Here is a 26,445-nt window from a genome sequence, read left to right as displayed (position 1 = left end):
GGGTTATCGGGTCGAGGGGTGGGGCGGTGACATCATCATTTTCAGCTCGTCGACATTTCAAAGTCAAGGCGGTGTTTTCAGTTTTGTCGCCTCTGGAACCCATTTTCAATACGACTCCATTCTTGGGCTGGTAAAACGCTGCGCTGTGTGGATGAAACAATGTGGTTACAGGAAACGGCGTTGTCATGTGGACCAGGCTTTAATTGTTGGCTTTGTTTACAATGACTGAAAGAAATGAATTGAAAAGCTAAACTTTTTGTCTTTTCTTTTAATTCTTTTCTTTTTTGTAAAAAGCGCTCCATGTTTCATTACTATTAGTAAGTTACGCAGTCACCAGGGAAAATATGCTCATAATAACAGGAAGTTGTAAGTTCAAAGGTTAATACATGCGCTGCAGCGAATGGTTAGATTAGATTATTGTAACTCCCTAATGTCAGGATGTCCAAACTCCTCTGTTAGGATCTTCCAGCTAGTGCAGAACGCTGCTGCACGTTTACTAACCAGAACTGGAAGAAGAGAGCACATCTCCCCAGTCTTAGCATCCTTACACTGGCTTCCAATAGAATCTAGAATAGAATTCAAGATCCTTCTGATCACATATAAAACTCTTCATCACCAGGCTCCGTCCTATATCGAGAAACTTCTAGAAGTGTATCACCCTCCACGAGCCCTTCGCTCTGAGGATGCAGGACTGTTGGTAATCCCTAAAGTCCATATAAGTAAAACAGGAGGCAGGAGTTTCAGCCATATGGCTCCTTTACTCTGGAATCAACTAGCAGCCTCGGTCCGAAGGGCCGACACCATTAGTTTATTTAAGAGTAGACTAAAAACCTTCCTCTTTGATAAAGCTTATCATTAGGAATAAAATAGAAGGACTAAGTTGAGCTGCTCTAGGCCTAGATTGCTGAGGGGATTTTCTCTCTCCTGTAAAAGGGAGTAACTCTACATTTGGAGCTTCTGTTTCTTGTCTTTCTTTCTTTCTCTCTGTGTAACAACATTACTGGAGCCACCAGATACTGCCGCCGTCTGTTTTTCTCCCTGACAGGAGGGGAGCAGGATCCAGGGGCTCAGACCCAAGACTCCCAGAGTGGAGTTACCACGGTCCTACTACCCGACCCCACCACAGCACCGTGACCCCACCGCAACGGCACGGCCCTTAAATTCCAGACTGAGATTGGTTCATCATCAGACCAACGCTCATCATAGACTTTTCTTAGTATTTGTATTTATCTGGCCTGTCTGCCACTCTCTCTCTCCCTCTTCTATTCCTCTCTCTCCCTGTCCTATCACATGTACTTCTCCTCCCAACCGGTCAAGACGGATGGCCGTCCTTCCAGAGTCTAGGGTCCGCCCCACGCTTTCTTCCTGAAGAGGGAGTTTTTATGAACATCTCTCCATGCGAGGGAGTTTTTCCTGGTTTCCACTGTTGCTTGTTACATCTGCTTGCTTTGGAAGGTTTAGTTGGGTTCTGTTGTACTCTATCATTGTAAGAGGCTTTGAGATGTTTGTTGATGTGATTTAGCGCTTTACAAATAAAATTGAATTGAATTGAATTGAATTGCCTGAATCACATTACACTGCTTTTTAGTTAAAAAAAATACATAAATACATGTTTTATTGGTTTATTTATTAATTAACCAGACAACAAATTATAATCTTCTCTTAAAAAAAAAATCTAAATAAACCACTTTTTAAAAAAATTACATTTCTTGGGGTACTTTAGCGATCCTCGGGGGAGCTGCAGCACCTCGTGCAGATCTGCTTGACACCTGCAGTCTGGACCAATCAGAGAGTAGCATTTCGAGGTGGGCGGAGCAAAGCAGGAGGACTCAGCCGTGACAAAGCCAGCGGCCCCAGTCCAGTCAGCTGATCCCCCCCAGGTCAGAGAGGGCTTCAGCCCCGGTTCCTCCTGCCACCATGCCGGTGAGGAGGGGCCACGTGGCCCCGCAGAACACCTTCCTGGACACCATCATCCGCAAGTTCGAGGTGCAGAGTAAGTACTGGATTTATTCTCCTCATTTCACTTCTATTAGAGGACTTCTTTTTTTTGTCCACTCTGTGGGACTTTCCTGTTTTCCTGAATGGAATGTGTCTGTAATCCAGAAAGTAAAGATATCTAACGTTTGTTTGCTTCCATTACATTTAATATATGTTATAAATTAAATAGCAATTACAGATTTCATGTCAGTCTAAAACACAATTAAAACATTATGTAACGTGTCATCTTAACTATCTGAGTGGATGATCCTGAAAGGAACCTGCTGTGCACCTTAAGATATCAGCTCACTGACATAATGTCGTTCAAAAATCATCTCATTTCAACAGAACGACTGAAAACACTCATTTATTTATTTTGTTTATACTGATTTTAATCCTTTTAGATGTGTCATACAAAGTGAGAGAGAAATGTTCGCTTCTTCTCTAAGTCTCTAAAATTATTATTGTGATGATTGAAAAAATACAATAAATAGAAGCATCTGTCCTTATCAAATGTGATATTTTCAAGTATTGTATTGTGTGTGTATATATATATATATATATATATATATATATATATATATATATATATATATATATATATATATATATATATATATATATATATATATATATGATTATGATGACCTTCTACATGTTAAATACAAACTTAATGTGACATTATTGTCTGTGGTTGTACAAATCTCAGTGCTCTTTCTCTCTGTGGACTCAGTTTGGAGTTTTTTGGGCAGTTTTTATTCACATTTATTCTCTTATGCTTCTGACGCCTGTCCTGTAGTCACAATGTTGAAATAAGGAAGTAAAATACATCCTTGGAAGTTTCTACTGCCTGTAATGTTTTGTGAATTCCATGAGTTGTTTTGCAGTTGTATTGTCCTCATCTCTTCTTAAATGTACTAGGAAGTGTGATTCTGGTACTTTAAATATAGAGAAAATATATGACAATTCTGATACAAATGAGTTTTCTTATCTCAGAAGAACCCATTCAGTGTATATATATATTTTTTTTACATTTTCATTCAATGGTGGTAGAACTTTTGCCTTAATTTCTGGGTGGTTTCCTCCCACAGTCCAGAAATCTTTGATTTGTTGAGTCTGAAAATCCTTGTTACAAACTAAAGTGTTTATTTTGAAGCTACAGTTTTATTTTAATGTAATCATCTTTCTTGATACTGACGCTAGAGTACTGAGTTGGTATTATATTTACACTATATATTAATGTGTGATCTCGTTACAAAATCTGTTGTAAACAACATTTTTCAAAGAAAATGAAGTGTGATCTTACTGTTTCTCCTCTGAATGAATTTCTAATTATTGCAGCTCTCAGCATGTTTCAACTCGCTGCTTTAGTGCTTTAACACTGGCGACAAGCCGCATGCAGCTGCGGAATGAGTGTCGTCATGCAGAGTGACCTTTACCTAAATCATAACCAGCATTATTATCGCAGCAACAGCTGCTGCTTTTGTTCCCCAATAATCACTCAATATTAACCCTTTATAGGCCACTCAATAACACACCGCACCCTGGAGACTGATAGAAAGAGTTTGCGATACTTCCAGGCCAACGTAAAACACTCTGATGTGGGAGTTACTAGGGATGTACCAATCACACTTTTTTGCCCCCGATACCGATCCGATTTTTCAGAATTGAGTATCGGCCGATACCGATACTTTCCCGATCCGATACTCACATTGCTATTGCAAAGATACTCAATAGTCTATTTTTGGAGCTGCTAAGATGTCTGAAGCTAAAAGCACTATTGGCAGAAGCTTTGTTTAGCTGGAAATTATTGTAAAACTCACTTATTGAATCAAAATTCTTCTCTTTCTCTTTAGTTGTTGTTGTAAACTGGGGGTACATCAACACGACGAAAAACCAATCTTTGTCCTCCCTGGCCTTCTCCCAAAAAACTTCTGTCCACACCTGACTATGAACACGGCTCAACACGAGGCTTCAGGGCATGTAGCACACATGCCGGGCCTTTAGGGGCGCTGTGACTCACCAAACACAATAAAAAAACAGAAGAAGACAGACCACATAGAAATTTAGAAGTAGACTCCTGCACATAAACACATAACCCACTGAATATAACTCTATTGTTATAGGTCTATGGCCCCGCTCCGCCTGCTTCTAGCTTCTGCAGCTCGACCAGAGCTTGTAGTCCGTGGTTGTTGTGGTTATCAGGTGACGTTGCGGACCGCGTTTTTTAAAAAAAATTTTAGATCGGCGGGGTGATCGGCTGGATTTGCCGATTCCCGATCACTCACAAATCACTAATATCGGCCCCGATCCGATATCTACCGATCGGATCGGGACATCCCTAGTAGTTACATTATGCTGGACATCATTATATTGATGAAAAGAATTTATATCTATTTCTTTTTACTATTCCTGGCTTAAAAAGGTCGAAATCAAATCCATTCCTCTGGAATTCGGTACAATATTGGCTTCATCTGTACCACTGTCTAATTGTTTGAAGTGGTTTTTACAATAAATATACTTTAATACCCAGCTACATCCTTATCTCAATGCTTCTGAAAACACTGGGTTCAGTTTCGTCATCAATGTGAAAGATTCTCAGTTCAGTTGTTCTTCTCGTGTCCAGTCCGTCCCTCATGACCCACAGTGGTCACTTCTGTTCCTCCGCAGATCGAAAGTTCATCATCGCTAACGCCCAGGTGGAGAGCTGCGCCATCATCTTCTGTAACGACGCGTTCTGCGAGATGTGCGGCTACACCCGGGCGGAGGTGATGCAGAAGCCGTGCACCTGCAGCTTCATGTACGGCCCTCACACCAGGAGGCCGGCCATCGCTCAGATGGCCAAAGCTCTGCTGGGGGCCGAGGAGAGGAAGGTGGGGATTTCCCTTTACACCAAAGCAGGTAGGAAACGCAACCCTTCTCCGTCAGCGATGCTACAGTTTAGACTCCCAGAGGTGTGATCTCCTAACAGGACGACAACGAAGGAAAAGGGACGTCTGAACGCAGAGGAGAGGGAAGAGCAACGGAGTGGCGGAGTGTTTCAGAGGACGTTAGACTTTCTTTACAAATGTACCAGTGTTGTGATATCAAAATGTTTTAGAGTATTGCTCAGGAACAGAACCTCGCCTGATTTCAACTCCTGGCAATCAGTTTCAGTAAGTTTGGCTAAGCCCGGCCCAGACCTGACTAGAGCAGTGGCGTCAACGTGGAATACAACGAATACACTGGAGGACAAAGTCAAACATTTGGTACAAGTTGATGAGCAGACAGATTCAATCTTTATTGGAAACACTGGACTGACCCTATTGAACCATTAACTGGCACACTTTTGCTTATAGACCAGCACTGATCATCAAATATATAAAAAAAATCAGTTGCATTCATTTCTTATAGATTTATGTCAGCAGAATTTTCTAATGATAAACCCCAGGGAGACAGAATACACAGGAATCAGACTGAGAGTGATTAAAAAGTTCAAGACAATTTTATTACAACATTATTGCAGGAAGAGACAAAGTCCCAGTACAACATTTCCATGATTGTCCAGCAGTTTGTCTAACTATGACGTCAGACAGCGTCTTCCTAAAGGCTGAAGTTGTTTTGAGAACGATCCACCTGCTTCCTGCACTGTGCACTCTGAAGGTTACAAAAAGTGGCACGGAGGTTCCAAAATGGCCGACGCAGGTCATCCTTGAAACTCAGACTGCAGAATTACACATCATGCTTTATGAGACAAAAACAAGATTTCCCGAACAATTTAACTGCAGCTTTCCATAGTAATTTCTTACAGAAATAGTTTACTATAGGTAACAGCCCCAAAATTATTTTCCTCATAAAAAACAAACAAACAAAACCCCATTATCACCTGCTTAAAGTAAACATATATTAAAACCACAGTTTGCTGCTTTTTGTGTGTGCCGTCTAGAATCCCCTCCGTACTACTGCTTAATGGTGGAAAATTACTAATAAAGTACCGCTTACACTCCAGGTGTGTGTGTTGTCATGGAGACGAAGTGTAGTGTGTGTGTGTGTGTGTGTGTGTGTGTGTGTGTGTGTGTGTGTGTGTGTGTGTGTGTGTGTGTGTGTGTGTGTGTGTGTGATTGAAAATGATTGAAAACTGCTCAGTCAGGAAAAACCTGAAACACTTTCAGCTCCTTCAGATTGTAAAAGCAAAGCAGTCGGCAGAGCAACCGAGTGTGAAGAAGGGAAATTAACAGTTAACATAGTAAAAAAAAACAAAAAAAGAAAACCTGATGGGCGAACCTGAAAGAGAAACTCAGCTGCCCGGGATCATCAGCCTGCGAGAAGTAAAGTGTTCGGGATGTGACCGTGAAGGACGAGTCTGGAGGAAGTGGACATTTGAAGTGTATGCGTTCGCTCAGCTGAATAGAGTAAAACCGGCACAGAGACAAAACTCACACGAAACGAAAAGGTCATGAGGACGGAGGTTTCTTCGTCTGAGCTTTGAACAGTAAAGCGGTGAGTCGAACGTTCAGAGACGGTTTATTTATGAGCTGCTGCTAAAGCACCAGCAGCTCTGGAGCCTCACGAAGGCTCATGACTCCCCCTGCTGCTGCTTCCTGGAACTTTCCGTGTGAAAAACCCACGTCGACAAACTTATTCGTCTTCACTGCTAACTTTAGATATTTTAACAAAATATCTTTATAAATGAATAACTAATGTATTTAGTATGTCAGTATATTCAGAATCAGTCATTTTAACACACACACACACACACACACACACACACACACACACACACACACACACACACACACACACACACACACACACACACACACACACACACACACACACACACACAGAAGAAAAGAATATATTGCAATATATATTGTTACTGCACATGCTTCAAATTATATTGGAATATAGGATTTTATCACCCAGAACTACTTTGTGTAAAAACAGCAGCTTGCCACGTTGACCCTACTTCTTAATATGATTTTAAAATATTGCCCAAATATTACAAATCAGCTGCAGTATTTTCTACTTTGTGGAACCTGCTAAATGTGTTGAAGGTCTCACGCTGGGCTTCTTAAGCTCCATCATCAGAGCTGTCTTGACTTTACTGGGTGTTGAGCCCGATGGGATCTGTGGGATTTCGCCGTTTAACACACGTGTTCATGCACACAGTGCGACCCCCGCACCCTGGGGCATTAATGGATCTGCTCCGTGATGGTTCCTTGGGTTACAATCATTTTGACCTTCAGCCCGTTTGCACACATGGAAACATGAGAGACTACGAGTAGGAGAAGAGCATCATCATCAGCAAGCTTTAGTTTAAATTTTATTTTAGTAAATAAAGGAGAAGGGAAGGTGGAGAGCGTTGTAGCAGAGACGTAGTCGTGCAAGCGAAGGTTCAAAACCTTGAATCTCAACTGAGGGCTGGACAGGAATCTTGGTCGGACTGAGAAAGGTCAGAATCATGAGACCTGAGGCGTGTTTCCAGAATGGACTGGTGTAGTCTGGGGGGCCTGAGACTGTCAGTCATCATATGTATGTCATCAGAACCACAGTCTCACATTCGTGTGACGATAACAAACTTTGGCCATAGCGCCACCTGCAGGAAACAGCAAATGGGGTGTATATTGCCTTCTTATGCTTCAATCGGCACAAGACTGTGTAAAGTTTGAGCTGGTTCGGACCATGTTTGGGCTATTTTCACTGCACTTCCTATTTGTTAATGTCAAAGTTCTGTGGCGTGGCCTTGGCCTACGTTTTCCTATAAGAACAACAAGAAAAGTTTGACAGTGACGTTAGCCAGCTGCAGGCCACGCCCCCTCACAGCAGCCGCTGTGAAGCAGCTTTTTAATTTGTTAACTGTGTCGCTCATTTCGCTCTTCAAATGTTTTCAGAAATACATTTAGCTGAACCGTTTCAGTAATAAAAGAGAGTTTGTGTCCAGGCCACATTGTTGGACTTAACCGCAGGTTTAAACTGCAGGAACTGACAGCCCTGAGTGATGCGTTCAGGGGCATCACGTAAACTTCGATCCGTGCCACGAGCTGCATGCACATTCCCTGTCAGGAACCTGAGGTGGAATGTGAACGTAAACAAGCCAAATCTGACCAATCACACAAGTATTTGCATCGAGAGACTTTGGCCCGAACGGCTGGCGAATGGTTGCCGAACAAAATTCCTTCTGCCAGACGGAGGTGGCCGGAGCAAATCATCATTTTGTTCTGCAAGGCCCTCGAGGGCCAAACTTTGTTTTTGTTCTTATGGAGGATGAATTGGTCTTTCGACTTTTAAGAAGGATTTTAATAACTATTGTTCACCAAACTGGCCACATTTGGATTTGTTGAAGTTTTTCAGGTGGCGCTGTTGAGCCATTTTGAGTATTCCTCCCTAAATATTAAATCCTTTCGTTGGCCTGATGTGTGTACTGAGATGAGTGTGTTTTCAAGTAAAATCATTGGTGCTTGAAACCATAATGATAGTTTTTGTTTTGTTGACTAAAACTACTAAAAATAGTTCCCACATTCGTGAACTCGGACCACAACTGAAATTATTTTTAGTTGACTGAGACTAAATGAAAAGCGATGAGACTGACGAAGTGTGAGAAGAAACTAATGAGGCCAATTGAAGCAGGACTGAGACTGAGACCAAAATTAAAACAAATGATTATGGCGGCTGTGGATCGGTTGGTAGAGTTGCTCGTCTCTCAATCGGAAGGTTGCAGGGTTGATCCCCCACCTGTCCACTTGTCTAAGTGTCCCTGAGCAAGACACTGAATCCCAAACTGCTCCCAGTGAATGGAGTGTGTGTATGTGTGTGATCAACAGTGTAAAGCACTTTGGGAAAGCAGTGGAAAAGCACAATATAAGTGAAATTCATTTACAATTAATCAGCAGAAATGGTTTATAGACATGCTGCTGCCTTCTGAAGTTCAGGATTAAATCTGCTCTTGTGCTGATTATAATCTTCATAGTAGGAAGTCATTCTCTCAGTATCGTCTCTTCATCCTCTCACAGTTAGTGTTAGTGTTGGTCGGGTGGATGGAGTGTTTAGTGTAGTACAGCAGAGGGCTCGGGACATATCCCTGGGGTGCCCCAGTACTGAGGTTTGTGACTAGGACTAGATGGAAGGGTGAATGCTCAGGTGGCGCAGCATGAAGTCAACCTGTGAGAGAGGATGGGAAATGGCAGCAGAGTAGTTACTGACCCACGTATAGCTGTTACGTCTTTTTCATCCTGCGTAAGGAAATTCAGTCAACATCCATTTATGACCATGAAGAGTGAATCACCGCGTGGCTGAAACAACAAGCGGGGTGGGGGGAAAGGGTATTGCTATAGAAAGAGAGTGTGGTGTTTGTATGCAGGACTCGTGCTCAAGGTCAGTGCAGTAAGTAGGGACAATGAGGCAAATAGGATCATTGGTTTCATTACAGCACAAGTTCCACGTCGGCTTAAAGATATTATAAAGTCGTGGATTAGAGATGAATGGAAGGAGCCAAAAGATTATCCCCTTCTCACACACACTGTGGTGTTTTCATCACTTCAGGGGACGTTTATATCCAGCAGATTGACACCAACCAAAATTACACACATTTAAACCGACATTCTGCTTTATTCTAAAGGACTGAGGCAAATTGCAATGGGAATCTAGGAAGTCTGGGAATGTGCCACCCACCCTTGATGGTTGATGGCTCCTGTGGTTGGTTTCTGTAACTTTCCAGGCTATAGAAGGTTTCCAGACAGAAGAACAGATGACCTGAATGCAGTGTCCAGCTGGAAGGCTCCGTACATACCTGTATACATATCACTGAGCATTATGTCAAAGCTGTATAGAATAGAAATGCCAACACGATGACTTTGCTGCCAAATCTGATGACTAATCAAATCCTCTTAGCAACGTTTTCTGTCAAATGTAACGAGCAACTCCCAGCAACTGACTGAGGAGTTGACACTGACTCCAAAGCTTTAAATGTCTGAAGGGAGCCACACTCAAGTGTGTGTCCCTTGGTATTATTGGAGATTGATAATGTGTCCTAACCAAAGTACAAATCTCCCGATGCTGTGTGGTATGCACACTGACGCACAACCCGGACAGTCAATCCAGCACCAATAAACTCTTTGTGTCAATATTGCTCCAGTATTGTGTTCAATTGAACGTCTTTTCTGGAAAGACTAGTCGTTTTAAACTGTACACTTCAGTAGTGACTGTATATTTTCAAATAGCTGCTTTGGAAATAAAAAATTGGTTTTCGAGCTCATTTCAATTGAATTCAATTTGAATGTTATAGTATGTTATACTACATATATACTATAGTATATGTTATACAACACAAGGCATATTTATGGAGAAAAACCTCATAAGAACCAGATCAGTTCTGGATGGGGAAACAGTTCCGAGAAAGTAAATTCGATTCAATTAAATTTTACTTGTATAGCGCCAAGTTCAACACAGTCACTCCAAGGCACTTTTACGGAGAAAAACCCAACAATTCCACAAGTAAAGGTGACGGGGGGAAAAGAAAAGCTCCCTTTTAACAGGAAGAAACCTGCAGAACCGGACTGAGAGGCGGCGCTCTCTACTGTTGTGGTGAGGGGATAAAAACAGAGAAAAGAATAGGACAAACAAACAATTATTGGGAGGGAATCAAACCCTCGGTGGACAGAACCTATGTGGTACTGGAGGTCAAAGCAGGACCACCCAGTCTTTATGTTGAGAACATTTCTCTCTCAGATGAAGTTCCTCAGGGTTCTGCTACTCATCCAGGCTTTTATGTCTTTCAGACAGGCTTTTAGTTTGACAAGTTAAGCAGTATCATCTGGTTTCATAGATAAATAGAGTTGTGTATCATCTGCATAGCAATGGCATTTAATAGAGAGTGAAAAGTATAGGTCCTAAGACAGAACCCTGAGGAACTCCATGTGTAACTTTGTTCTGAGTTGAAGAGTCATGAACATGAAGGAAGTGAAACCTGTCTGATAAATATGATTGAAACCAGTTTGGTGCTGTACCTTTAAGCCTGATGATGTGTTCTAGTCTCTGTAATAGGATGTTATGATCAATACTATCAAATGCGGCACTGAGATCTAACAGGACCAGAACAGAGACCAGTCCTTTGTCTGAGGCCACGAGAAGATCATTAGTAACTTTGGCCAGAGCATCTCTGTGCTATGATGAATCTAAAACCTGACTGGAAAGACTCAAATAGGTCGTTTGTACATAAATAGTCACATAACTGACTTCAAACAATGTTTTCTAGGATTTTAGAAAAAAAGAGAAGGTTAAATATTTATTTTTATATATAATTGGCCTATAACTTGATAAAACACCTGGGCGGGCTTTTCAAGAAGAGGTTTAATAACAACCTCAAAGACTTGTACATAACCTGCCACTAGATATGTTGGTCTGATTTAGTATTGATGTACTAAGTTTGAATGAAGTGGAGGTTCAGATGCACGGAATGAATCGTGTCTGTGGTCGTCACAGTGCCAGAAACGCCAATGTGTGTGCGCTCTCTAGCAGATGGTCTGTGATTATGATATCATTAAGGTTGGAAAAGTTAGCATGTAGCAGCGTTAATCCACAATAGCTTCGATGCTAACCTCCGTCTGTGTCCTTCACCTGTTAAAGCGTCTCACTCACGCTGCCTGCTGCGCAGCATTAAAGAGTACCGTTCTGTTTTAATATTTAACAGGAAAACTATACCCTCACTGGTCATTTTATTAAATACTCGCTTTCTAATGCCAGTTGTTAATAAGCCAACGGCATGGCAGCAACTCAATGTGTTTTGGCATCCAGGCAAATTGCTGAAAATGTTATTTTGGTATCAGTGTTATCCATTGTGCCTCCCTGAAGCTTCAGATGTCGGTCAGCTGTCTCTGCAGCTATAGTCACTCTCAGTCTACAGGTAAACTGGACCCAGAGGACTTGATTTTATAGTATCTCAATATGCCACAGATTGTCTCTGCATTGACAACTGCACCTGATGTGGAGCCGCTTTTTAGACCTGCTTCCATAACGCTCTTTGCTTTGCCAAGAAGTTGACTTAGGGTCTCATCTTTCTGTTCATGAGCCGGTAGACTTCCCTTCTGCATGTTCACCCCCCGTCACAGACCAGGACGGGACCCAAATGCAGACTCGAACGCCAGAGATGAGCTCAAAGAGTTTATTAAGAAGTCTCAGCGAGGCAACAAATAAAAGGTTTCCAAGGGGAAGAGCAGAAGTCCAAAAACCAGAAAACAGGAACACGAGGAGGATACAGAGACGCTGGATGTCCGACATGAAGTACGAAGACGATCTGGCACAGACACACTGGGAGAGAGGGTTAATATACATGGGGAGATGAGACACAGGTGGAACACATTGAGGTGATGACGTGAGGAGGAGAGTTAATTAGAAATGTGAGGGGAGACGCACACGAACGTCAAGCATGAAGCCATGATAGCCAATCAGAATCCTGGAAAAAAAACAGGACGTCACGAATTGTGACGTAGATATCCGTCTATCTGCCTTTCGATGCAACCAGTGACACAAGGTTTGTCCAAAATGTCCCTCCTAACTCCTTAACTATATATATGGTATGTCCGAATTGCCCATCCTCACTCCTCAACTATCGACTCTTCCTTCACCCCGGAAGTGTTTTGTATGGCGGCCATGATAAGGATGGCTGAATTCTCAATAAGCAAAGGAAAGGAGGCTCGTTGCTTCCTTTAGAGCCTCCTTTAGCTTAGGAACCACTGATGCATCCTTTGTCAAAGGAGGCGAGTTCATGCTGCCCACCATTCCTTGCGGCGACAACATTTAAAGGGACCCGCTTTCAGGGAAACTCACGATGTCGGAAAAAGGGAGCAGATCATGTAAGTTACCAAAGCAATAATCTGCCTTGAACAACTTTAAATCATCTAAAACCCAAATGTGCTTTTTTAGTCCATTTTCAGAAACTTGTAGTTCTTTACCCATCATGGCGGACGTCACTAACTTGCGCCGCCGTCGCATTATTTTGACGTCACCTAGTGAAAGTGCAGTCCGACTGCCACATTAACGTGATCGCCTTTCACTAACTACTTTAGGAAGCCCTCTAACACCTTTCCTTAACCCCGTGACGTCCTCCACGGGGTTAAGTTAAAGTCGATAGTTAAGGAGTTAGGAGGGACAATTCGGACGTACCTACGGATTTTATTCAGATGTCCACTGTGGCCGGAGTCGTAGCTGCGTTTATGTGTAAATGCGCGGCCCAAACGCAGAGAAATATCACCCGTTTTTTCAAATACCCGGGTACGTGTAAACGTGGCCTAAAGCCTCGTTTCCACAGTGCCCCTTGGTGCCGGTACGGGTCAGGTTCGGAACCGGTTGTTGTGCGTTTCCACTGACTCAGAACCGTTACAAACCGGTACCATTGGTAACCATTTCTCGCTACCCCTCCACTTGGGGTACCAGGCACAATGTGCCGGATATGAGGGGGAGGAGTTTCAACACTGCCGTCTGCTCATTGGTCCGTGACAACCGCTGTTCTCCCAGCAAGCAGCCATTTCCTATCAGTTCTTCTGCAGCAATCAGGAAACTTTTTTGAAAATGTCCTCCCGTTATGGCGTCACATCCTGCGTGATTACGCAACCGTTCATAACCCCGCCTACATTTCAAACCGAACCCCGTGTAATGGAAATGCTGCACTGATATGGGTCTGGTTACGGATAGCCGACCCCACCCGACCGGCACCGGCACCAAGGGGCACTGTGGAAACGAGGCTTTAGACACACTGGGAGTGCTGACCCCTCCGCCATATTTATTCCCTCTTGCACTGAGTATTTGTCTCTGCCATAGCCATGATGTCAGGCCTGACCACTAGGCTCACTTTCGATAAGACAAAGGTAAATTATGAACAATATCATCTGGCTCTAGTGGTCCCCCATAAGTACCAATGTAGCCTCACCTTGGTATTTAGTTCATTATTTGACAACCTTTTTGTCGAAGATCAATAAACCCACTCAGGATCTCAGTCACACCATTGATCTTGTTCTCACTTTTAGTATGGACATTGATCAATTAACAGTTTTTCTCCACAACCCTCTGTTATCAGATCACTTCCTGATATCATTTGACTTTACAGTAACTAGCTTTACAGCACCTGGGGAAAACATGTAAACAATTAAACTCTTCATTGGCTTCCTGTTAAATCTAGAAAATTATTTTAAATCTGTCTTTTAATCTATAAAGCTCTAAACAACCAGGCCCCTTCGATCCCAAACAAAATCTCTTAATCTAATATAAAAATGTATAAAAAAAAAACCCTGATGTTTTTCCTTTGTTTCTCTTGCCACTAGGAGTGTGTTTCCAGTGTGCGATAGACGTTGTTCCGGTGAAGAATGAAGACGGTGTGGTGATCATGTTCATTCTGAACTTTGAGCTTCCTACTGATCCCAGAGTGCCCAGCGGCTCTCCAGTTCATGAACTCAGGAGAGGGCTGCACATTCCCTGGCTGACCTCAGGTACGTTCCAAACACACTATCAATTCATGCAGAGTGACAATATCCATACAACCTGCCCTGCTCAGTGTGGGTTGTGTTGTAGTTGGAATGATGTTGTGGCCAATCGCTCTCCGCTATGGAATATGATGCATTCAAGTAAAAAAATCTCACTTCTGTGTTCTATACAAGTGATCCAAAAATACTGTGCGCTATGATATCGAGGTTGACTTCCTCCCTGTAGGCCATGGTGTCTTTAATATTTGCCTCTCCAGTATTGCCGGCCGGCTCTGAGGAGAATGAAAACATTTTGAAGAGTTCACTACAGTAAAATGATAAAAATAGCCCAAACTATGGTGCAAAGCTTAGAATTATCATATGTTAGCAAAGACGGTTGCTCTTCAGTAGATCCAAGCTGATGTTCACAAATTTCTTTTTTATTTTGAAATCAGTCAGGAAGTTTGTCGTTTGACCTGCTCGGTGTGATTTTCTCTCTGCGGAGCCTCTGTGAGGCTTCTTCAGCCAGATCCACTGTGACTTTCTTGTCGTCAGCAGTTCAACCAGTGACTAACGTTAAAGAGGTGCAGCATGCTAATGCTACCTTCACATTGTTGTCCAGTTTTTAACCTTGGAGGACCTTGAGACGCTGTAATTCATAAAAAACTCCTGAATTGTGCATTTGGTTTCTACTTTTTTAGTCTTGAAGAGTAACCGACTTCTCCATGTTTTCTTTGGTGTCTGCTGTCCAGCTCGACGTCGACATCTCCGTCACCTCCTCCGCTCCCTCAACCCCAGCGTGGGGGTCCTGTCCCAGGACACAGAGCTGGGAGCCCCCCACAGCGACCTCCTCCCCCTGGGACACGAGTCCGTGGCCCTGGACAAGCTGCTGTCCCTCCCCGAGAGGCAGCAGCTGGGGGAGGCTGCAGCCGAGCTCCTGCTGTGGGACGACGAAGACGAGGGCGAGGCAGAGGAGAGGAAGGACCAGCTGAAGGGGGGCAGAAAAGGCGGGAAACCCAACGACTCTCGCCCCCCCAGACGACGGAGCGAGGGTGATGGGAAGAGAAGAGATAAGGGTGAAGGGGGCGGGGGGCTGGTGGACGCCAGAGCAATGGGTAGAGTTGGTGCGACTCCAGCTTCAGCACCCCCGACAGTGGCACTGCCACCAGCCTCCACACACGCTCCTCAAAGGTGATTCTAGGTGCAGCGTTCCAGTAGAAACTAGTCGGGGTAAACACGTTTATTTGAGGGAGTTTTAGGAAAACAAATTGGCCTTTCTTGTTATCTTAAGTAGTTGCTATGAGGCATTAGATACTGATCTGAGAGAATATTGGAATTTTTTTGCGATGACTAGAGTTTGTTAAATCTGTTACACTTGTTCCCAATATCTTAATTTCTCATTCTAAGTCCCTGTCAACACCAGCCAAAATAATAATGTCTCTCCCCGTCGTTCTTAAAAAGTTTCCTGTCTGCAGGGGAATGACACCATGAAAACCACTCAAAACGGAGTAGTACATATGCCGGGCCTATAGGTGGTGCTGTAACACTGCTACAGAAATATACCAAAAACGGAGGAGAAGACACTGGACATGCAAGAACGTAGAAGTTGACGAATCCAACATCTGGCCTCATCAAACCAAATAGCATGAGTAGCTTCTGCAGCTCGATCTGGAGCAGGTAGTCGGCCATTGTTGTTTAGTGACGTCACATAGATGGTCGAGGGGATGGGAGGTCGAAAGGTGGGGCGATGACATCGTTTTTACCAAATGTGCATCTTGCCAGTTCACTCATCAACGTTTTCATATTTCCTCCCTCTGGAAGTCATTCTCAAAATGCCGTCGTTTTCAGGCTCCTAAAACGCAGCGCCGTATCGATGATCCGACGAAATCAATGTGGTTACATGAAACGGCGTTGTTGTTGTGTGGACCAGGCCTGAACTGGTTTCATGACATTTACATTGCATTCAGTTTAAAACAGCTTTATTTCCAAGCAGAACTTTACAGTACTTAACTGAGGTAAAAGAAACAAGCCAGTTTACTAGTGCACATTGTGTCCAGGAGACGAGAGGGCGGGAGAGGTCGAGGTGAAGGTGACGGAGACCCTCCATCCAGCAGGCTAGATGGCAGCTGTGCAAACATTAAACATTCATCATCGATGGACGATATGAAGACGGAGCACAACTGCCAGGAGAAGAAGATGCTGCAGAGGCGCAGCTGCACCGGTCAGAATATCACATGTCTTTTAAAGGTCCCATATTATGCAGCATAACAACAATGGCACAGCGGAGTCAGAGGTCCAACAACAAAGTGAATTTCCCCGAATCCGGTCTAAAAGTCCCTCGAGTGGCTCCACTGAGAACAGGCTGTGTCTGTGTCTGTCCAGGCCCACTCCAGGCCCGTTTCAGGAGAAGAACTTTCTGGTGTTTCAGATTAAGTGGTTTCTCTATTAACTGGTGAATCTTTAGTGTCCCTTGTTCCTGCTAATAACAGACGTTAAAACTTGAAATCTGTCACCGGTTAACAACATTTACAATAAAGTTTCCAAATATCGTAGTTTTTGTGAGTCTTATTTTTCTATATACTGTTACTAGCAGCAGCGATGGATGCCAAAGGAAGTTGGTCACCATTTAACAGGGAAACCAGTTAAATTGAAACACCGGTACAATGTGCTCATGTTTACGGTGGATTTATCGCTATGACTCATATAAACGCCGTCGTTCAACCAGTTTGAACCAGAATGTGACTCAGAAGGAGAAGAAGGCTCCTGAAGATAATGAGTTAAAAATATTGTGTCTTAATAAGTTAATTAATTTGGTTATATATGTTGTTTCAGTTACTACCACGTAGCTAATGCTAGCTCCTGCTAACTGTTGTAGTTTTTCATATTATGCTGAATTCATTCAGTGTGTTGGTAATCTTAGTAAGTTTTCGTCTCCTTGTGTGATACTCAAAGTGAGTATCCACTACCAGAGGAAGTGGTTACTTCCCTGCATGATGTCATGAAGGGAAAATCTCAGATTCTCCTGTATGAGCACACCTTCACTAAAAAGTAGAGCAAGTGAGGGAGAGGACAGACTTTCTTCACTTCTGGGGCTTCGTACACAGACTATGAGGACACATGTTACTGTTAGAAAACCATTAGAAAGTTAATTTTGCATAATATGGGACCGTCAACAGAGTTTGACCCCAACATTTTTACTTCTAAATAACTTAAGCCTCCTTTCTCCCACAGTTGGCATGGTAACCATTAGAAAGAGCAGTGGTCCAGCTGGGGCATCGGATTCTGACCTGCGCTGCCGGACAAGCAGCCAGGTCGGTACACACAACAGTCCAGATGTACATGATTGGTCGAAGTCTTGTTTTAGATTTAACGTGTTGGATTGTGGAGCGGGATTCTCTCCAGGAGACTTTGGAGAGGAAGAGTCAGGACCCTTCCTTTCCAAAGTCTTTCCTTTTGTATATTGAGAATGACTCCTTTAAAAACTGTTATTTAAGAACAAATGACAGCTAAAACTATTAACTGCTTTATTAGAAGACACATTTTAGAAATGAACCAATCAGCACATCTGTTTGGTCTTGAGCCATTTTCAAGATTTTCCACCAATGAAGAATTTGGAGCTGCAAAGCATGTTGATGTTGATGTTGATTAGAGCAGTTTTAGCTCCACTGGTAATTTCATCATTTGTCTTTGTGTTGTTTTCCTTTCTCCAATTTTCCCTTTTCTCTTTCATTGTGTCTTTCCCCCTTTCCTTCTTTCCAATTCTGGTTTTGTTTATTTAAAATTTTTCCTTCTTTTTTCCACATTTTTATATTTTTCCTTTTATTGTTGCTGTCCTGAATAAAAAAAAAAAGATACACTAACAAGTTAAATGATTTTAATCTGATCATTTTTCCTGTATGATTGAATTTTTTTAGTTTTATGTATATTTTAGGTTGTTTGTTTTCCGAATCTGTTTATCCTGGCTGTTCTAGCTGTTTTACTTTATTTAGCGGTTTTTATTGGGGCTGTAGGGTAGAACTGTCAGGCTGCTTGGGAATCGCCCAATGCTCGTCTTGTTGCTGAATACCAAGCGATGTAAGTTCATTGCAGAGTAAAAATGTTGAATTTTCTTTGAAATGTTGTATTTTGTTTCAATGTGTTTGCAGCAAATGAGTCAGAGCTTACTGGACGCAAAGACTGAAGCCTACGTGACTCTGCCCGACGGTGAAATCAGACCGAGCAAACTGATCGACAGAACGCACCACGTCACAGAGAAAGTCACCCAGGTTGGTCCAGCTGGTGTGCTACACTCTCCACTCAAATCGTGAGCCATCCACTCTGAATCCATTGTCTTAGACACAGGTCACATCAGTGCAGATTAAAGTCCAGGACCCCCCACCTCCAGACGGGGCAGACCGGACCCTGCCACCAACACCAGGACTGATACTTCTAATCGCAGCAAAACTAATTAAACTATACAAATAAAACCAAAGAATGGATGAAGGACAAAAAAACCCTATAACTTAATTTAATAAATTAGAAAATAAAAAATAATAATAATAATAATCTTTATTTAACAAACTTTTTTGCCCAAATATTCATTAAACAGTTTGTGTGAACATTCCACGTACAACAAAATGAAAAAAGAAGAAACACAACAACCCCAAACTATATCATACAAACACTTGTTCACAGATATAATTACAATATGCCCACTGAAGCCAACTAAGGCTAAAATAGAGCAATAATGAACTAAAATGGTTGACTCATTCCACCTTATTCCTAAACATATAATATAAAGTTTTGTATAACATGGGGAAGGTGCACAAAAAAAGGATTTGACCTAATGTATATTTAATATTCAACAAGTGGACTGGACAAGTCGTCAGACCTTCACAAAGTCTGAATTAACTTCAAATAAGATGAGAAATTGGGTCTTTTCACCAAAACAAGCAGTAAATATTCTACGTGATGTGTGTTTCCAGCAGCAGTGTGTGTGTGTGTGTGTGTGTGTGTGTGTGTGTGTGTGTGTGTGTGTGTGTGTGTGTGTGTGTGTGTGTGTGTGTGTGTGTGTGTGTGTGTGTGTGTGTGTGTCGTCCAGGTTCTCTCTCTGGGTGCTGACGTGTTGCCGGAGTATAAACTCCAGAGCCCGAGGATCCAGAAGTGGACCATCCTTCACTACAGTCCCTTCAAGGCTGTGTGGGACTGGGTCATCCTGCTGTTGGTCATTTACACCGCCATATTCACGCCGTACTCTGCGACCTTTCTACTGAGGTGGGTGCAGATTATCATCAGCCCAGACCACCTGACATAAGCTCACGATGAAGATCAAACTGTGTTTGTGATCAGCATTATTCTCCACTTCACCGTTCGTCTGGCCTTCCCCAGACCTCCAGACATTTTCCTGGACGCTCTCTGCTGCCCGCCCTGCACTTTGAGTCGACGTGGAGTAAATGTGTTTATTTCCTCTCGCCCGTTTGCTCCAGTGAGCAGGAGGAAGCAGCCATGCAGAGCTGCGGTTACTCCTGCTCTCCGCTGAACGTGGTGGATTTTATCGTGGACATCATGTTCATTGTTGACATCCTCATCAACTTCAGGACCACATACGTCAACTCCAACGACGAGGTGAGCTGATTCCATTGACTTGTAATTATGGTAATTGTGAGTCTCATGCGGGGTTCCTCAAGGGTCTGTTGTCCGACCACTTTTACTCAATACCGATATGCTGCCCCTTGCTCAGATTATAGATTACCCCATCATCTCCTGTCATACTTATGCAGATGACTTGCAACTTTACATTTCAATATCATCCCATCACTTTCATTGACTACCGTAATTTCCAGACTGTAACCCCCTACTTTTTTCACACGCTTTGAACCCTGCAGTTTAAACAATGACTCGGCTAAATTATGGATCTTTATAGGTAATTGAGCTTCATGCCTGCAATACATGGGTGTTGCATTCAGGTGCATCACGAAACCCCAACCTTTTTTTACTTTTTAAATTTGGTGGGTGTGGTTTTTATTCAGGTGCGCTCAATAGTCCAGAAATTACGGTAAGTGTATTCATCGACTCAATGAGTGGATGTGCCAGAAAGTTTTTATTCTCCTGTTTTAATTGCCTTTGGTCTTTAAATGCACTTTTATTTCCTTAATATCATGTTTTATTTCTATTATTTGAATTAAATTTTATGTGTTTCTTTTGCCTTTGTGAAGTACTTTGAATTGCCTTGTGTTTGAACTTGTGTTTGCCTTGAAAAATCACGTCACTTCAGTAGAATCAGAATCACATCATCAATCCCTGGGGGAAATTCTTTGATGGCGGCTCCACACAGAATGAAACGATTAGTTTAAGTGAAGTTAAATAAAAAATATTAATTTGAACTGCAGTGAAAGTGAGACTGACCGTTTATTTGTGATTGATTTTGAAAGGTGGTGAGTCAGTCTTCTCGGATTGCCGTCCACTACTTCAAAGGCTGGTTTCTCATCGACATGGTGGCGGCGATTCCCTTCGACCTTCTCATCTCTCGCTCTGGAGAGGCGGTGGCTCGGGCCGGGGGCGAGGGAGAGGTAGGAGCAGGGTGAAAAACTGACTGACAGCTGCTCTGTTTTCTCTCATCTGGCTCATCATCCCTCTGCTTTTTCCTCAAAGACCACCACTCTGATTGGCTTACTGAAGACGGCTCGGCTGCTGCGGCTGGTGCGCGTGGCGAGGAAGTTGGATCGTTATTCAGAGTACGGGGCCGCCGTCCTCTTCCTCCTCATGTGCACATTTGCCCTCATCGCCCACTGGCTGGCCTGCATCTGGTACATTATTCTTTCTCACCTGCATCAGTCACAAACCAACCACATTCTATTATTTGGTCGTAAATATTGATGCTTCCAAGCTGTAAGTGTAAAGCAGAGGTCTGAAACCTTTATGACCAGGAGTGTCGTTGTTACCACTCCCCAGCGAATTATTGGCTCGAGTCAACTCACAACTGACTTCCGGTTTGTATTACGCCCAGTAACGAGCAACGTGATTGGTCAATTGATACCATGTGGTAGATTACGTTTTGAAAGGTGGCCTCTGATTGGTTCATAATTCTCTGACTAATTCTGATGTGTCTCATTGCAGCTCCGTAGCTGAAAAAAAAAAAAAAAAAAAAAACAGTGCAAAGCGGAATATGTTAACAGCAGAGGATTCATACAAGCAAGAAAATATTGCGGGCGTGTCATAAATCACTGACCAATCAGAAGACGGCCCTTCAAAATCGGTCCTGTTCAGTTGTGCTGGGTACCCCAATGGAAGCGCGACGGAAAAGCGTCAACCTTTGGTGCGATTATTTCGGTACCTTCCACAATTTTAGCAGTGGAAACGCACACAAACCCGAACCGAACCATTGTGTTCCGTCCTGGCACATTCTGTGCAGTGGAAACGGGGCTTTAGTTATATTTGTTGTGTTGTAACTGAATACCATACCATATTTATTCATGAAGCGCTTTCAGACAATCATGGTTGAACAAAGTGCTGTACATCAGGAGTGCGATTTAAAATATAGGACCTAAAACAAAAGAAATTAAAACTATGAAATGTAACTAAGGCAGGAATGAAAAGACTAAATAAGAAACCCAGGAACCAGATTGTGGCAGGAGACCCCGGTCCTCTGGGGTTCTCTGCTACAGACGGGCACAAAGGCACAGACACAGTTTTCCGGTTCAAAGACGTGCAGCTGCAGCGAATGAGAAGGAGAATGTAAAATGTTTGTTTCCTTTATCTCAGGTATGCCATCGGTAACGTGGAGCGGGCGACTTCAGCTGGGATCGGCTGGTTGGACAACCTGGGCGAGCAGCTCGGGAGACCCTACAATGACTCGGCTGCTGGTTCGGGTCCTTCCACCAGAGACAAATATGTCACCGCTTTGTATTTCACCTTCAGCAGTCTCACCAGCGTGGGCTTCGGAAACGTCTCACCGAACACAAACTCTGAGAAGATCTTCTCCATCTGCATCATGCTCATTGGAGGTGACTTCTGCAGGATGTCCTCAAGACTGTCACAGTGGTTTGAATACAACGACGCAATAGCTAGAATTGTTCTCTGCAGACACGATGGGGCCTGGATGCTCTACAATACAAGATACAATAAAAAGGCTCATATTATCCAGCTTCTCAACACTTTCACATGGTCACGTTGGTCCAAAAATGTTGTATTCAAAGTTTCTTGCCCCAAATCCAGCTTTTCCTTGATTTTTCTCCATTTGAATGTTGGATCATAGGAGCTACATTCAGAATCTGCTGTGTCTGTGTGAGCTGCACTGGCTCCGCCCACACATGCCCATTTTGGGAAGAGGAGGAAGTACTTCCTCTCGTGGTGCCATGTGCCAGAGCAGAGCCGCCTAATTGTGGGAGGAGTCAAAGGGAGGGTCTATCTTGATTGGAATTGGCTAAACCCCCGATGACACTATATAGGGTTTGATTTCTGATTGGCTGGTTGGAGCACCACACTTCTTAAAACTGAAACAAGCCAGAGAGAGAGGACAGACGGTCTTCACTTCTCGGTCGTCATTTCAGCTATGGGGACGATTATTACTGTTGGAAAACCATTAGAAAGTGAATTTTGCCTAATATGACCCTTTAATACTGTTTGCCATGTAATGTATTAATATTATATTATATTTTGTGGCATTTCTTTTATAAAAGTCACCAGTTTAAACATCCAAAAGCAAAACAAAAGAGATAAAGTTTGGTTTCAGAACTCTTTTTTTTTTATGTTATTATCATAGTTTTTGTTTGTTTCTTAAAAGGTCAGAGAAGCTTCCGTCTTCTGAGCAGCAGACGACCTTTGACCTCCTTTGCTCCCAGCAGGCCACTGATGCGGCCTGGTTGTGTTTCTCCTGCAGCTCTGATGTACGCCAGCATATTTGGAAACGTGTCAGCCATCATACAGAGACTTTACTCTGGCACGGCTCGCTACCACACTCAGATGATGAGAGTCCGAGAGTTCATCCGCTTCCACCAGATTCCCAATCCTCTGCGACAGCGGCTGGAGGAATACTTCCAGCACGCCTGGTCGTACACCAACGGGATCGACATGAATGCAGTGAGGAGGATTTTCTCTGCTCTTTGGCGACGCAGGATACCACCGTCTACCACCGTCTACCACCGTCTACCAATCTAACCGCTACTTTCTGCTTGTACGGCGACGTCTGTAGGTTTTGAAAGGCTTTCCGGAGTGTCTCCAGGCAGATATTTGTCTCCACCTCAACAGGACTCTGCTGCAGAACTGTAAAGCTTTCAAAGGTGATCAATAGAATGGGAATGTCTGGGAATTTATCCATTCCTGTGAGTGGAAACCCTAAAAGAAGCCTGTCATTGTGTGCAGGGTCTACTAAGGGATGTCTTCGGGCGCTGGCGATGAGGTTCAAGACCACCCACGCTCCTCCAGGAGACACTCTGGTCCACGCCGGAGACCTGATATCAGCTCTGTACTTCATCTCCAGAGGATCCATCGAGATTGTCAAAGGAGACGTGGTCCTTGCTATCCTGGGTATGAGGACGCAAATAAACCCAATAACCCTTCAACTTGGTGTGGAACCATTTGGTTCAGCGAAGGACGTGATGCTGTGGGAAGCACTTGTCTCAAGAGTCTTGTTAAAATAATCTACGATTATATTAAGAGTCTAGGTTCATTTGGAAGAGTCCCTGTGTATCTCAAATAGTCTGGATTAAAGCGTCATGTCTGCTGTAAATAATCCAGATTAATTGTTGAGGGTTGAGTGCGAGTATTATTGAGCTCCAGCATCAAGTAAAGTCGTAAACGAGTCCAGACACATCCAGTTCTTTTACAGGCTGGTTTTAAGAGTTTAGATAATGTCTGTTGTCCTTTGTGTCTTTTAATTAATTCATTTATTTGTAGTTTTTTTCAAGGAACTTGTGATTGTGAGTCCAACCACAATGTTTTTGGTGTCTCTCTTATTATATCCAGGTCTGAGCAGTATCCAGGTTATCGTTAAGACTCTGGGCCTGTTTTAAACTAAATAATCATCCCATTGCTTTCACCTACGACCTGGTGTCCACATATGTGGACATGATTTTAGGTTGTCTAGACCACCATAACATTAGTCCAGGTCCTACCAGGTTAAGAGGATGTTAAAGGTTTAAGACTCATGACTGTCAAATGTAACACGTCCACATTGTTGTTGTTATTTCCTGTTTCTCCAGGTAAGAACGATATATTTGGGGAACCCGTTAATCTGTACTCACTGTCTGGGAAGTCGAGTGCTGATGTCCGAGCGCTGACTTACTGCGATCTGCACAAGATACAAAGAGAAGATGTGCTGGAGGTATCTGTTCCTGCTGTCCAGCCGTTAGTCACCCGTAGCCTGTAGTCCTGTGTGAACTGATGTGAACATTCCTGGAGTCCAACTCCACCGCACACTTCAGACAACGGTACCCTTCTTCTCCAGATTACTTAGAAAGACAAGCAACATTAAAATCTTGCATTTTCAATTACAATTAAAGTGATCAATTAAAGGTCCAAATAAGTGTTGCCAACTTGGTGATTTTGAATTATTTGATTTTCCAAATCCTCTTATTGACCTTTTTTTTTAATTACCTGATGTTTTGGAGACTTGGTATGAAATCTCAAAATCTCATATGTTATGTGAGGCTGTGACTCGATGCCCTTGAGCAATACACTGAAGCGTTCCTGACCTGCTGCCATCATTTGTGTGTGTGTGTGTGCGTGCGTGCAAATGGGTGACTTAGACTGCTGAAACAGTGAATAAACAGCTGTTAAAGTAAAATCTAAATACTATTTATATAGTATAATACGCTCAATATGGAACACAGGGCTATTAAGAAAAAGAAAAACATAAAATGAAACTATATTAGTTTGACTAACAAGTCTATTGATTCCATGATTGTATGTGTAATAGATTACAAGCAAGTGTAAAACAAAGAAACAAAAAGAAAAGTTTTTTGAAACTCATACGGAACCTTTCCTGTTCATTCCTCTTCCAATGTCTTTTGTTTGGCTGAGATCAGAACCTTTGGCACAAACAGTTCTGATCATTTATATCTCATATCTAAACAACAATCATGATCAATTATCCATTTACTATTTAAATATCTTTGTTACATCGTTTTGAAAGGAAAAGCAAAGTTTGAGTGTTTTTATGGATTTAAATGTGTTGTTCACTGGCTGCTGTTTGTGTTGCAGGTTCTGGATATGTATCCTGAGTTCTGTGAAAACTTCTGGTCCAACTTGGAAATAACCTTCAATCTGAGAGACGTATGTTTCTACATGTCCTCTCTTCACCGACGCTCCATGCAGGACACGTCAGACTCCGTCTCTAGGACAAACTGATGGAGATGTGATGTTATTACCTGTCAGCTCTTTGCTGAGGAGCGAGGAGGCGTCCGCTCTTCAGAAAACATTTTCTGCTGCAGGGACAAATTAATTTTTATTGCTGTGATGAAATGTACAAACAGTTGAGATCATAATTTTACAAACGCTGTATAAAAAGACACATAAACAATTTTTTAAAGTTAAATCAGACTAAACCAGGGGTTCTCAATTCCGGGCCTCGAGGGCCGGTGTCCTGCATGTTTTAGGTTTCCCCCAGTTGCAACACACCTGAATGCAATAAGGGCCTCGTTACTTGGCTTTTTTTACAAGCCAGATAATGACATCAACATCAGATGGAGGCGTGCTGAAGCTGGGAGAAAGCTAAAACATGCAGGACACCGGCCCTCGAGGCCCGGAATTGAGAACCCCTGGACTAAACTCAGGATTCTGAAAATGATTTGTATTTGCTAAATGTCACAATAACGAGAAAGAGAAGGACCTAAAACTGGAGTTTAGTCTGATTTAACTTCAGACTGTGAGAAAATAAAGCTTTATATGTCTTTTATGTGTGAACGTCTGGTTTCAACTATATATACTGTCGGTAGCCAATAATTATGACTGTTACACTGGGGCTGGTTCATAAGAGCTTATTTCATCATTTCAATTTGGCTTCTTTATATTCATGTTACTGTGAGTTCTAAACTCTTTTTTTAAATTTTTTATATTACAT

General features: G+C 42.8%; 1 protein-coding gene across 1 annotated transcript; it reads left to right on the top strand.

Annotated features, from left to right (window-relative positions):
* Positions 1-1,917: 1,917 nt before the first annotated feature.
* On the top strand, positions 1,918-25,756 carry LOC308109851 (voltage-gated inwardly rectifying potassium channel KCNH2-like; the record flags this gene model as incomplete). Its single annotated transcript, XM_080463662.1, has 16 exons — positions 1,918-1,993; positions 4,648-4,878; positions 14,271-14,435; positions 15,161-15,523; positions 17,640-17,719; positions 18,554-18,673; positions 19,489-19,661; positions 19,874-20,012; positions 20,819-20,956; positions 21,039-21,193; positions 22,149-22,390; positions 23,266-23,465; positions 23,578-23,665; positions 23,748-23,912; positions 24,587-24,708; positions 25,587-25,756. The coding sequence occupies 16 exons, from the start codon at positions 1,918-1,920 to the stop codon at positions 25,731-25,733; spliced, it is 2,604 nt and encodes an 867-aa protein (XP_080319788.1). The 3' UTR covers positions 25,734-25,756.
* Positions 25,757-26,445: the final 689 nt, after the last annotated feature.

The sequence above is a fragment of the Lipophrys pholis genome, assembly GCF_963383615.2.
Source record: "Lipophrys pholis genome assembly, chromosome: 1".
Classification (NCBI taxonomy): domain Eukaryota; kingdom Metazoa; phylum Chordata; class Actinopteri; order Blenniiformes; family Blenniidae; genus Lipophrys; species Lipophrys pholis.
Note: the sequence above shows the minus strand (reverse complement) of the source record. Positions and strands in the feature narration are given on the sequence as shown.